Here is an 11893-nt window from a genome sequence, read left to right on the forward strand (position 1 = left end):
AAGTCGTAATTTGTTCTTAAGAATAGGTACCGATTGCGTAAACTCTGAGACTATATTACATATTATAACTTATAAAAAATTTTTAGAAGTATACTTACATTTTTAATTTTGTTATAACTAAATACCGAATCTATTGTTTGCTGTTTACAACTGAACATTTATTACAAGAATGAAAAATTTTATAAAAAATAATTTCATTCAGATTGAATAGATTTTATTAGATTAAATTTTATTGATAAACATGTACAATTTCGAATTTAGAAAACGTTTTTATCGCATTTAAAATAAATTAAATTTTATGCACCAGAGATAATTATATCGAAAGCTTTTCGCTTTGTAAATTTCGGAAAAAAAAGCCAAATTTAATAATTCTAATTAATTTTGAAGATTTTCCAATCTCAATCTTATATCTTCAATTTTCCTATTGAAGGTTTTTTTCTGCACTCGCTGGAGAAAACTCCTGATGACTTGCTGGATTATGCTGTTGTTCTGCTTCATTGTTTTGTTTTCTTTTAGGACCTTGACCTTTTATATCTTTTTCGTCTTTACTTTTTTTCAAAATTTTGAAGCATTTTTCTGCAGTTTTCTTTTCTGATTTTAATTCTTCAGTTTTTTCGAGAAATGTTTGTAAGTGTTCAAATATTGAAAACAATTCCTGTAGGAACAAATTGTATACACAAATTAAATATAACATCAATATTAAATATATTAAAATTAAATATATAAAATTNTAAAATTAAATATTTTAATTAATTTAATTATACTTAGGGCTAAAAGCAATTTCTATAATGACAATGTTACATTTAAAGAATAATTTGCCTAGATTCCAATTGATATTTGTGCATGGGCCTTCATCTATTAAAAGTTAAAATAGATAAAATTAACAATGACATCTGGCTGCATCATATGTTGTCAACACTTGTGCTCCAGATGTGTAAGGTAACACACCTTTGTAACCGCTCCCTGCATCTTGTAGAAATGTCTGAACCTGCAACTCTGTTGTTCTACTGTTTTTGGTACGTACATGATTTAAACTGACTGTATAATATTAGTTCATAACTGTTAACCAATATTTTGGCTAACTCATAACTATTTTTGTATCAGCACCCTGTTTATCACGTTACCATGCAAAGTTAGGAAGAAATGTTAATCCTGTCTACATTGATAATGCTTACTGCTCATACAATCATGGCGATGGTTTCATCTTTATATTGTATAGCTTTAGGCATAGTTTTAAGTTTAATTTTAAATTTGATATTTTTTCACCTTGTATAATTTTAAGTATACTAAGACCTCTTGCTATTGCCAACTGATGAGGGACTATTTTTCCATTGGAAAATACTACGAAATGCATTTTGGATTTTTACTGTTTTTATACTTATGTAATCATCTTATTGTACACCCCTTTTTGTTATATTAAATTTTTTACTTTGATTCTTGAGCGTTTGTGCCCAATATCATTAATGTGATAAGCCCTTCCTATTATCTGCCTTATGGTTATAGATAATTTAATTAATTTAAATTAAAAATATTTTACAGTTACAGATTTTATTTGACGGTAAACACGATAATTCTATGAAAGTGGATTGATGTAGAAAAGAAATGCAACATATGGATGATCCACGATTCATACATTTAAGGAGAAAACGTTAGGTGTTAGACATAGAAAACAACCCAGAAAATTGACACTATGGTTCGAGAACCTTTTAATATTCAGAGAAATCGAGAGTAATAATAGGAATGCAAAGAAACGCAACACTCAGTAAAAATTAGAAATATGAATATAGTTTTACAGTATTGAAAGAAAAATAAAATAAATATTTTAATACGTACGCAGGAAGTGGAATCAGAGAGAATAATGCTTTGATCTACGTTAAAAGGTTCTCCGCATGTTCTCCCGTACTTTTCGTATTTAAATGATCCTTTTGAACCAGCACCATTACTTCGGCCTGAATGATATCTGTTAATGTGCTCTTGTAACTCTGATTCCGTTTTAAATGTTAACCCGCAATATTGGCATTTGTGACGCATATCATCGAACACGTCCATCGAATACTCTTCATACTTAAATGATCCACCTGTGTCAGCACCGTTATTTTCGCGTGTGTGTTCTTTATTAATGTGCTCTTGTAACGCTGATTCCGTATTAAACGTCTCTCCGCACCATTCGCATCTGTAAGGCACATTTCTCAAATTTCTCAAATTTCTAAACTCAAAAACATGCATTCTCTTTATGAGATTGGATTCACAACGTAAAACTTAACTCCGATATAAATTATTATTTTTTAATCGTTCAGATACTCTTTCTTGCGGCTAGATGGATCGTTTCCGAATATGCGACTGATTGTTGACCTCAACAATTGAACAATTGATATATTGTTTTTCTATGAAATTAGAATTGAATTGTTACCTGATTATTATATTCAAAATATTTTTTATTTATCTTCTATATGATAGTTTGTAAGTTTCGGTACGTTTTATATTTAGGAAAATATCATGACACTTGAAATATTTAGTGTTGTAAAAGATCAAAGGATAAACTTAGACATATGACTATAAATGAATTTATTTTTACTTTTTCGGCTGTTATATATAACAATGGGTAAATGTGGCGATTAGTTAAAGAGTAATCTCCAAGACCATTACATTTTCTTGAATCAATGCACCTTGAAACGCTGAGAAATAGAAAAACAAATCCACGCGTTTGTACGACCGAATTTTGTTCACTCTCTTTGAATCTTAATAACTTCTGTCTTTTTCGTTAAAAATATGTGAAATTATGCAGGAATATTTGGGTATTAGAGTTACTGTTGCTGTTAAATTTTGGTAGTTAAAAATCTAGGGAATGGGGAAATAACGAAGGTCGTGTGTATCTGCAGATGGGTCAGACTTAATGTCTATTTTACTTGTTACTAGCATTTACGATATTTTTAAATAGAACCTATCTCTATCTTCAAAATTAAGCTTTTATCATTTTAAAATAGTTAAAAATATAAGATTTTTTAAATAAAATATTAACATATGACGCCACCAACTGTTACCGAAAAAGTTACTGGATTTTTAAACTTCTTGACAACATAATATATCTTTCAAAACTAGAAAAATTAAAACCGTTAATTGTGATTAATTATATAAAACCGTGCGCTTTGGTCTACTGTGTGCAGCTTCGAAAAGAAAAAAAAATTGTAATTTTTATAACATAAACCGTTTCGTAGTATATTTTACATTGTTTAAATGTAATTTGTCTGAATTGCTTGTATTTCACTAGTAACAATTGCAGAATAGACTTGCTTCGTCACTTTCTACCACAGCATATAAACTGTACGCCCATTTAAAGCAGTTTTGCCAAACGATCGACCCTTCAATAGATCCTGCTCCGAATACAGACAAAAATAGAAAGAGCACAATATCTCGTTGGGAAGACGGGAAAAGTCTTTTTCAGGCCGCGGTAACAAATCACAGTAATCTTGACAATACAGACATGAGATATGGGAGGTCATATAAATTCTTGTTGGTCTTACTTACTTACATACCGAAATGAGTTCTTTTCTGCTGTGCATTCTATTACAGTATGTTCTGGTTTCTCTCTGGCTCAAATTAAAGATTAAAGGTTTATAATATTTTTTATGTGGCGAGCCATCTCTTCCAACTTCTCCTCCTAAAAATTTTTCAATTTGTTTGGTTTCATCACTCTTTTATTAGATAGATTTGCCTGTACACTAGTCGAACAGACAGTTTTCAATATAGAGTGTTATCGGTTAACGAGCATAATCCGTTCCAAAACTTTGTTCGCTATCCGAATTGTTCGTTAAACGATTATTTTTATAATCATAGGTTTTTATGGAAATTTGATTAATACGTTCTGGAGACCCCCAAAAATACAAAAATATATACTTTGTTATTACGTTTATTTAAATGTAATAATAAAAATACATATATACACAGTCTTGCATTTTTATTAGTCACGTTTTTTCCGTTTATGGGGGTTAAAGAATTTGTGTAATGTTGATTGTTTTTATCTCTTATTCAGGATTATACTGAAGTTATTAATAACATTGTAATTGTAGAGATCCCTAAGACAATTAATCTTAACTTGGTTTGGATATTGTTCTAAGACCGTTGTTCTGACATCCTCCCACCCTTTTAAAAGATCATTACTTACAAATATCAGCATTAATCCTCTTTTTCAGAGGAAAACATATCTCGCCAGTTTCTTAGTATTTTTCATTCAAGAGTTCTTGTCGTTCTCGTGTCTTCAAATCCGTTTTAGGTTCCATTATGAGCTATTCAATGTTCTTTATTCCTCGAATGTAAGTTTTGTTACTCATTTAGCTGCTTGAGTTTTCCTCATTATACAGTATCATTTTTAGAGAAGATTGAACTGCGACCTATTGTAGACCTATTTAAATAATACTGTTTAGCAACATGAGATATCTGCCCACTCTCTATCTTTGCTATTATACTTTCACCTTTCGGAAAAAAATCGACGCAAAACTTAACGAGTGTCCGCCTGACAGTCTCGCGAATACTATAATAAAATTGTTAGTCGAAAAAATAAAAGGCTGGAATTAGAAGGGAGAGATTCAAAGTTAGGTGGAATACTATCCAATCAGTATATACCGGGTTGAGCATCGATGACGACATCTCCCGCAAACCGAAAAGTTTCGAATTGTTGCCTGAACATAAAAAAGGCCGGTATTCATTAGTTTACGTCGCTTCCTTTTGTGTTTGTTCTGTGAGGTGTTCGTTGACCAAACATAAAAATCGTTCGCGAATGTGTTTGTTATCCGATTTGTTCGTTTACCGAACTGTTTATTAATCGATCACTCACTGTATTCTGAATCGAATCGTTATTGTTTTCATTTGCATAATCATAAATTTCAGTTAACGATCGAGGAGTTTTAACATATACTTTATGACATACCAATTATTATTTGTGACATCGTCACAATGCTGTGCTGCAATTATTACTCATAATCTTAATGTATTCAAATTGTATGTTATCATCTCATGTTTCTAATGTCTTGCTCGTACATATACACTTTACCTATTAACAACTATCGTTTATTTTAAAACTAAAGTTTTTATATATTTAATCGGAGCTTACTGCCATTATTTATTCCATTGCTTGTCTTGTCATTCATCTCTCTAACGCCTGTCCTCAGAGTAACGAAGGATAGACAGTAAAACAGAGAAGAGTGGAAAATTATAGTCTACACCAGGAGTGTCCAACCTTTTTGTTTCTGTGGGCCACATTGGAAAAAGTCAAGGAGTTTTGGGCCACAAGTATGTATAATATATACTTGTGGCCAAATACACAAGTACATTTAAGGACTAACGTGTGTAGATTATAATAGAAAGTATTAAAACTTTATCATGAAAAAAGATATTTTAAAAAATGACTTTTACACACACTTTCAATTTTTACTTAGAAATAGATAAATTCATTTATTTCTTTGTTTGGGTAAAAGAGACAAACGAAAATTTATTTGAAAAACACAAATATTTGTTTNTATTATAATGTACTGAAAATGTACTAAAAATCTAAATGTACTTTCAATTTACTGGAAAGGTACAAATGTACTAGGAACGGCAACACTGCCTGTGGCCCTCTGCTTATCTCAGAATACCTTCAGTAGACACAAGCAATTATTATTTGTGATATCGTTACAATGCCGGGCTGCAAATATTTTTCATAATCTTAATGTATTCAATTTATATGTTCTCATCTCATATCTGTAGTGTCTTCCTCTTACATGTACGCTTTACCTAATAACAACTATAATTTATTTTAAAACAAAAGTTCCTATGTATTTAATCGGAGCTTACTGCCATTATTTATTCCATTGCTTGTCTTGTCATTCATCTCTCTAACGCCTGTCTTCAGAGTAACGAAGGATGGACAGTAAAACAGAGAAGAGTAAAAATTTATAGTTTACACCAGGGGTGTCCAACCTTTTTGTTTCTGTGGGCCGCATTGAAAAAAGTCAAAGAGTTTTGGGCCACAAGTATATATAATATAGAATTGTGGCCAAATACACAAGTACATTTAAGGACTAACGTGTGTAGATTATAATAGAAAGTATTAAAACTTTATCATGAAAAAAGATATTTTAAAAAATGACTTTTACACACACTTTCAATTTTTACTTAGAAATAGATAAATTCATTTATTTCTTTGTTTGGGTAAAAGAGACAAACGAAAATTTATTTGAAAAACACAAATATTTGTTTTATTTGCGTCTGCAATTAATAAAAAGCGACGAAACACCATTTTAAAGTACATTTTTATTCAACTAATATATTTATAAATAATATGTAGCCAATAAAAGTAGCCTAAACGCCAAATGAAAATTTAAACGTCAAACAAAAAAGTAGCCACATTTGGCGCAACGTAGGCAAATGTAGCAATAATGGCAGGGAAACTAAATAAAGCTGGAGTTGTGACTCAAAGAATTATAGACTCAAATGCGCGAAAGGAGAGAAAGGACAAAAGATAAAGAAGTGAGAAAGGTTGGAAAATTAAGGCTCAATATTTGCATAACAGAAGATCTATTTAACCTTTCTCACTACTTTTTATCTTTTGTCCTTTCTCTCCTTTTCCCAAATTTGGGTCTATAATCCTTTGAGTCACAACTCCAGCTTTATTTAGTAATCCTTCCTCATTCACACATCTACAAGTATTTGAAAATATATTCTTTCCACTCAAAAATAAAATATGAATGAAGGTTCACGAATTTGTGAAACTTCTTTTTTTTGGGTTTATGCCGTTGAAATAAATAAATAATAAAAAATTAAAACATTTGTCGGTTTTGTTTACACGTTTATTGGCCAAATTGAAACTTTTCTTTGGCCGCGGTTTGGACACCCCTGGGCTACACTTTTTCGAACGGCCCAACAACTGTTGAGCATTTAAACACACAATGTTGATAATATTTGAATAAATCTTACATGTAACACAATGTTGATAATATGAGAATAAATCTTACATGTAATAAACACACGAAATTAGAATTAGTCATGTATGAAATGCAACTGAAATAGAAAATGTGCTTTATAATTATTATAAATAATAAAAAAAACTGGACTGTTGATTTGAAATAAAACTCGCTTAATAAATAAAGTAAAATACTTTACCTGAGTTATGGTTTATAAAAAAGTTTACTCAATAACAGTAAGAGACCTACACCGTTCGCAACATGTTGCCTACGGTGTATGCGAATATATTTACTGCCATGGACATACAAAATGTTCTCTGCTTTCTGTTTTGCTCAGGCAGCTTTGTGAAAACGTGAAAAATCATGTGGTGTTTGGGTTGTTGCAAAAAATGGTAACACTGGCTAGGATTACAAGTATGCTAGAAGATCTGCTAATTTAACTCAAGTTTAATAACGTAATGAAACCAGTAGCGTGCCGTCATTAGAAGCAATGGATACGCCGCTTTCCTTGTATTTCCTAAAAAAATGAATACATATTAATTTTAATTATATGAAAATAATCGCACAATATTTTATTATAACCGCATTATGTATCCTATTACAAATTTCTATACTACACGTGAAAAAAAAAATTAAGATCGCTATTGTATATTCGAATATTAGTGGCGGAGTAGAGGAGTGGAAATGCTGTATTGTCAGCATCCAAAAAGCCAGATTCGCGGATGCGCTTTACAGAACACCAACCTAACCCGGTTTAGCCTGTGGTAGCCTACAACCTTGAGTGGCTGCTACACGTATAACGCATCCAATTCTATCCAGGACTGGTTCCAGACTGTTAGCCGCTTGCCCGCTAGATATTTGGTCGCCTTCGCCCGATTACGTGAATCGCGAGTAGATTTATAATTTAATTCAGGGGTCGGCAGTTTGTCAAGTAAGAAGAGCCAAATTGTCATGAAAACAGGATAACAAAAGTACCAGAGAGCCGCATATTAATTTAAATGTGAGAAATACGACACACGACAGAGGCGCCTTTAGTGGCGATTTTCGGCATAACGTTACACGGATGGACACACACGCGTTCAATGGGTTATATATATGGATATGCTTTAAATGCTGCCACTCTTATGCGACTCATATTGATCAACGCGAGTGTGGTCATGTGCAGACGGAGAACAAGTCGCAGTTTGTTCGGCGGCTCTATCTCATAAACTCATAAGTTATAAGGCTGCAGTGAAATGAGGTGAGATGAAATTGGAGTTTATTTCCGAAGAGCCGCAAACGTCTATGCAAAGAGCCGCATGCGGCTCTCGAGCCGCTAATTCCGACCCCTGACTTAACCCAATCGATAAAAATTTACTTGTATGTTTTTATGATAGTTTTCTGTATAGTTGACAGCAGTTTTAAAAAATTTGTTAAAATATTTGATATATTTTTTCCGCTCGTCGATTTTATATTACTCACGGATTTCGATGTTAAACCAGTGATATTACGATTTCGTATGACCCATCTTTAAGGAAACGTAGAAAAAAAAAATTTGTGTACAATTCTTGTATGATGTTAAAAAATTAACTGTTACTTCGACAGCATCATTTACAACTAAATTTAATGAATGAAAGAGATACACGAGGCACAGAAAAAGCTCTAGAATTTAGTTTCCTTAAGTTTACGATTTATGTATCCGTTTGTCATAAAAATATGTCTTTCCACGTTTTCCCGAGACTACAGATATTCGAGTACAAAGTAACTGGTTTCGACTTATTTCTACTTAAGAAGTAGTTAAATAATTAAGCTATTCGGGAATTGGAAACATAAACAAAACCCTGACAAAAGAGCCGGAACATTACTTAAACAAAACTTAGTTCTGCAAGTTCCACAATGGTTCGACCCGGAGGGTAGAGACGCGGCCCAACATATCAGGACTGACTACCATCTGAAAAATACTGAGGCTTTTTGATTTACTCGGATTCCCTAGAGCGGTATGATGCACTTATATCAGATGAAGTCAAAAGAAATGTAAGTAATTGCGATTTTCTTGTTAATCTACGAATGTACGTAGCATTTTATAATGTCTCGATTTATCTACAGTTTAATTTTTCAATTTAAGATCATTTCTACTTTATTCAACTCGATATAATTAAAATTCACATATCTTGTTTTACGTTTTACTTTCTAAAAGTATCGTTTAAATTACAGTTGCATTTTCATTTTGATATGAAAACTTCACGAATTCATCAATCCTGATTGTCTGCCCTTGGAATATGGAGGTACCTTGCAAGCATACGATCCTACTGAAGCTAATAGTACGATAAAAGCTAAAGAAGAATATCGCAGAAACGAAGAATACGTGAAATTGTACAAAAAAGCGATAAAGAAAAGAACTAAGGATGTCAAATCTAAAAACATCGGTGTAGATTCAAAAGAAGAAAAATTGAAAAAATTTACAGAAAAATCAAAAGAAAATTTGAACTTTATTCTAACAATCCAGAAGCTTTAATGAATGCAATAAAGGAAGATTCCGAATGTGAAATAACACTTTATTAAATTATTCAGATGACTTTTGCTATCAGTTTTGAATAATATAAACAAAAACTGTGGAAGAATTAATTACATACTTCATTTTCTCGTAAAAGATAAGAATTAAAAGCTTTTCTTATTAAAAAAAACACAATTCAATAAATTGTTATTGTAGATTTACTATGGCTAATTATGTATATTCAAATATTCTAGCAACATAGAGCAATAATAAGATAAATTTGTTTCTATAAATATCACCGAAATTTTCAAATGGATTTACTTGTATGAAATTTAATATTTTATTCAGTAATTTTGCTAAAATGTTTAATTGTTGTCCACATAGTTTTAAGTACATATTTACATTCAAGCTTTTCAAAATTTTAAAAACATATTTTTATATGGATGTTCTCTTGTATAATTCTATGAAATGATATTTTCCATTGGAAAGGCTGCACAATTCATATAAACCAATCAGATTGATAGGTAAATAGATTACAAAGTTTCGTTATCCACTGATGAGGCCGAAGATAAAAGAGGATATACGTTTGGGTAAAAAAAAGTAAAATGAGAATTGTTTTGTAGTTTAACTGTTTCAAGTCGTAATTCGTTTATAAGAATAGGAACCGATTGCATATTTTAACTCTGAGACTATATTACATATTTTAACTTATAAAAAATTTTTAGAATTATACTTACATTTTTAATTCAATTTTGACTTAATACCGAATTTATTAAATTTTAATTTTAAAATTCAAATCATTCATTTTAATTTTTTTCAATTATAGGTTATTTTTATAAAATATTTTTCTAATTATTTGCTGTTTACAACAGAACTTTTATTACAGAAATGTAGAAAATTATAAAAACGAAATAATTTGCATTAAAATTGAAAAGATTTTATTAGAGTAAATTTAGAAAATGTTTTTATTGCATTTAAAATAAATTTAATCTATGTAGCAGGCATTATTATATCGAATGTAGTTTTGTAAATTTTGCGAAAAAAGCCAAATTTAATAATTATAATTAATTTTGAAGATTTTCCAATTTCAATCTGAGATTTTAACTTTTCCAATTAAAGATTTTTTTCTTCACTTGCAGGAGAAAATTCCTGATGACCTGCCGGATCTTGCTGTTGTTCTGCTTCATTGTTGTGTTTGTTTTTAGGGTTATGACCTTTTATATTTTCCTCACATTTAATTTTTTTCAAAATTTCGAAGCACTCTTCATAAGTTTTCTTTACTGAATTTAATTCTTCAGATTTTTCAATATATGTTCGTAATTGTTCAAATATTGAAAACATTTTCTGTAAAAACAAATTTTATACACAAATTAAATATATTTTACAGTTACAGATATTATTTGACGGTAAACACGAAAATTCTATGAATATAGATTGATGTACAAAGGAAATGCAACATATGGATGATCTAAAACCCTAGAGAATTGAAACTATGGTTCCAGAACCTTTTAATTTTCAGAGAAATCGAGAGTGATAATAGTAATATAAAAAACGCAGCACTCAGTAATAATTAGAAATATGAATAGAATTTTTCAGTATAAAAAGAAAAATAAAATGAATATTTTAATACGTACGCAGGACGTGATTTCAGAATGAGTAATGTTCTGATCTACGTTAAAAGGTTCTCCGCATGTTGTCCCATGCTTTTTGTATTTAAATGATCCACCTGAACCCGCACCATTACTTACGACTGTATGAAATTCTTTAATAGGCTTTTCTAAATCTGATTCCGTTATAAACAACAAGCCGCAATATTGGCATTTGTAACGCACAAAATTAAACACGTTCATCAAATACTCTTCGTATTTAAACGTTTCATTTGAACCATCAGCGTTATTTCGGGGTGTATGTGCTTTATTAATGTGTTGTTGTAACGCTGATTGCGTATTAAACTTCTGGCCGCACAATTCGCATCTGTAAGAATCATCTCTCAAATTTCTAAACTCAAGAACGTGCATTTTCTTTTATGAAATTAGATCCACAAGGTCAAACTTAACTCTGATATAAATTATTATTCTGTAAACTTTCAGATACTCTTTCCCACGTCTAGATGGATCGTTTGCGAATTTGCGACTAAATTGTTGACCTCAACAATTAAACAATTGATACATTGTTTTTTTTATGAAAATCAGAATTGAATTGTTACCTGATTATTGTATTTAAATTATTTTTTATTTACTTCTATATTAGGGGAGACCGGGGCGAGATCGGCATGTTAAGCTGTACTTAAATTTTGTGTAATAAATACTGCTGTAAACTGAAAAAAAAGCTTTGCATATTGTCTACTGGAATGTTTTCTTACTATAGAACTGGTTAAAATCAATTTGGAAATAAAAATAATTAAAATAATTACAACTTTACAAGAAGAGAGAAATTGACGAAGTTGCCCCGGGTATAGGGGCAAGATCGGCAACTTCTCTCT

At 30.8% G+C, this 11893-nt stretch overlaps 2 protein-coding genes across 2 annotated transcripts; both read right to left on the bottom strand.

Moving 5' to 3' along the window:
• Window positions 1-233: 233 nt before the first annotated feature.
• Window positions 234-2393, bottom strand: LOC111614420 (zinc finger protein 724-like). Its single transcript, XM_023355791.1, has 2 exons — window positions 1834-2393; window positions 234-655 (listed from the first exon to the last, which is right to left on the bottom strand). The coding sequence occupies exons 1-2, from the start codon at window positions 2224-2226 to the stop codon at window positions 422-424; spliced, it is 627 nt and encodes a 208-aa protein (XP_023211559.1). The 5' UTR covers window positions 2227-2393; the 3' UTR covers window positions 234-421.
• A 7939-nt stretch (window positions 2394-10332) lies between these two features.
• LOC111614421 (putative zinc finger protein 730) lies at window positions 10333-11585 on the bottom strand. Its single transcript, XM_023355792.1, has 2 exons — window positions 11046-11585; window positions 10333-10755 (listed from the first exon to the last, which is right to left on the bottom strand). Exons 1-2 carry the CDS (start codon window positions 11427-11429, stop codon window positions 10525-10527), a joined length of 615 nt encoding a protein of 204 aa, XP_023211560.1. The 5' UTR covers window positions 11430-11585; the 3' UTR covers window positions 10333-10524.
• Between the last annotated feature and the right edge of the window lie 308 nt (window positions 11586-11893).

Source organism: Centruroides sculpturatus, unplaced genomic scaffold (genome assembly GCF_000671375.1).
Source record: "Centruroides sculpturatus isolate CEXI.00-Female unplaced genomic scaffold, Cexi_2.0 scaffold1751, whole genome shotgun sequence".
In the NCBI taxonomy this organism is placed as follows: Eukaryota; Metazoa; Arthropoda; class Arachnida; order Scorpiones; family Buthidae; genus Centruroides; species Centruroides sculpturatus.

What these genes read in the sequence shown, in the direction of transcription:
- LOC111614420 (XM_023355791.1), bottom strand. Translation starts at nt 2,226, where the DNA reads ATGCATGTTTTTGAGTTTAGAAATTTGAGAAATTTGAGAAATGTGCCT. An exon ending in TCTCTGATTCCACTTCCTGC is followed by an intron (nt 656 to 1,833) that starts GTACGTATTAAA and finishes TTGTTCCTACAG; the next exon opens with GAATTGTTTTCAATATTTGA.
- LOC111614421 (XM_023355792.1), bottom strand. Translation starts at nt 11,429, where the DNA reads ATGCACGTTCTTGAGTTTAGAAATTTGAGAGATGATTCTTACAGATGC. An exon ending in ATTCTGAAATCACGTCCTGC is followed by an intron (nt 10,756 to 11,045) that starts GTACGTATTAAA and finishes TTGTTTTTACAG; the next exon opens with AAAATGTTTTCAATATTTGA.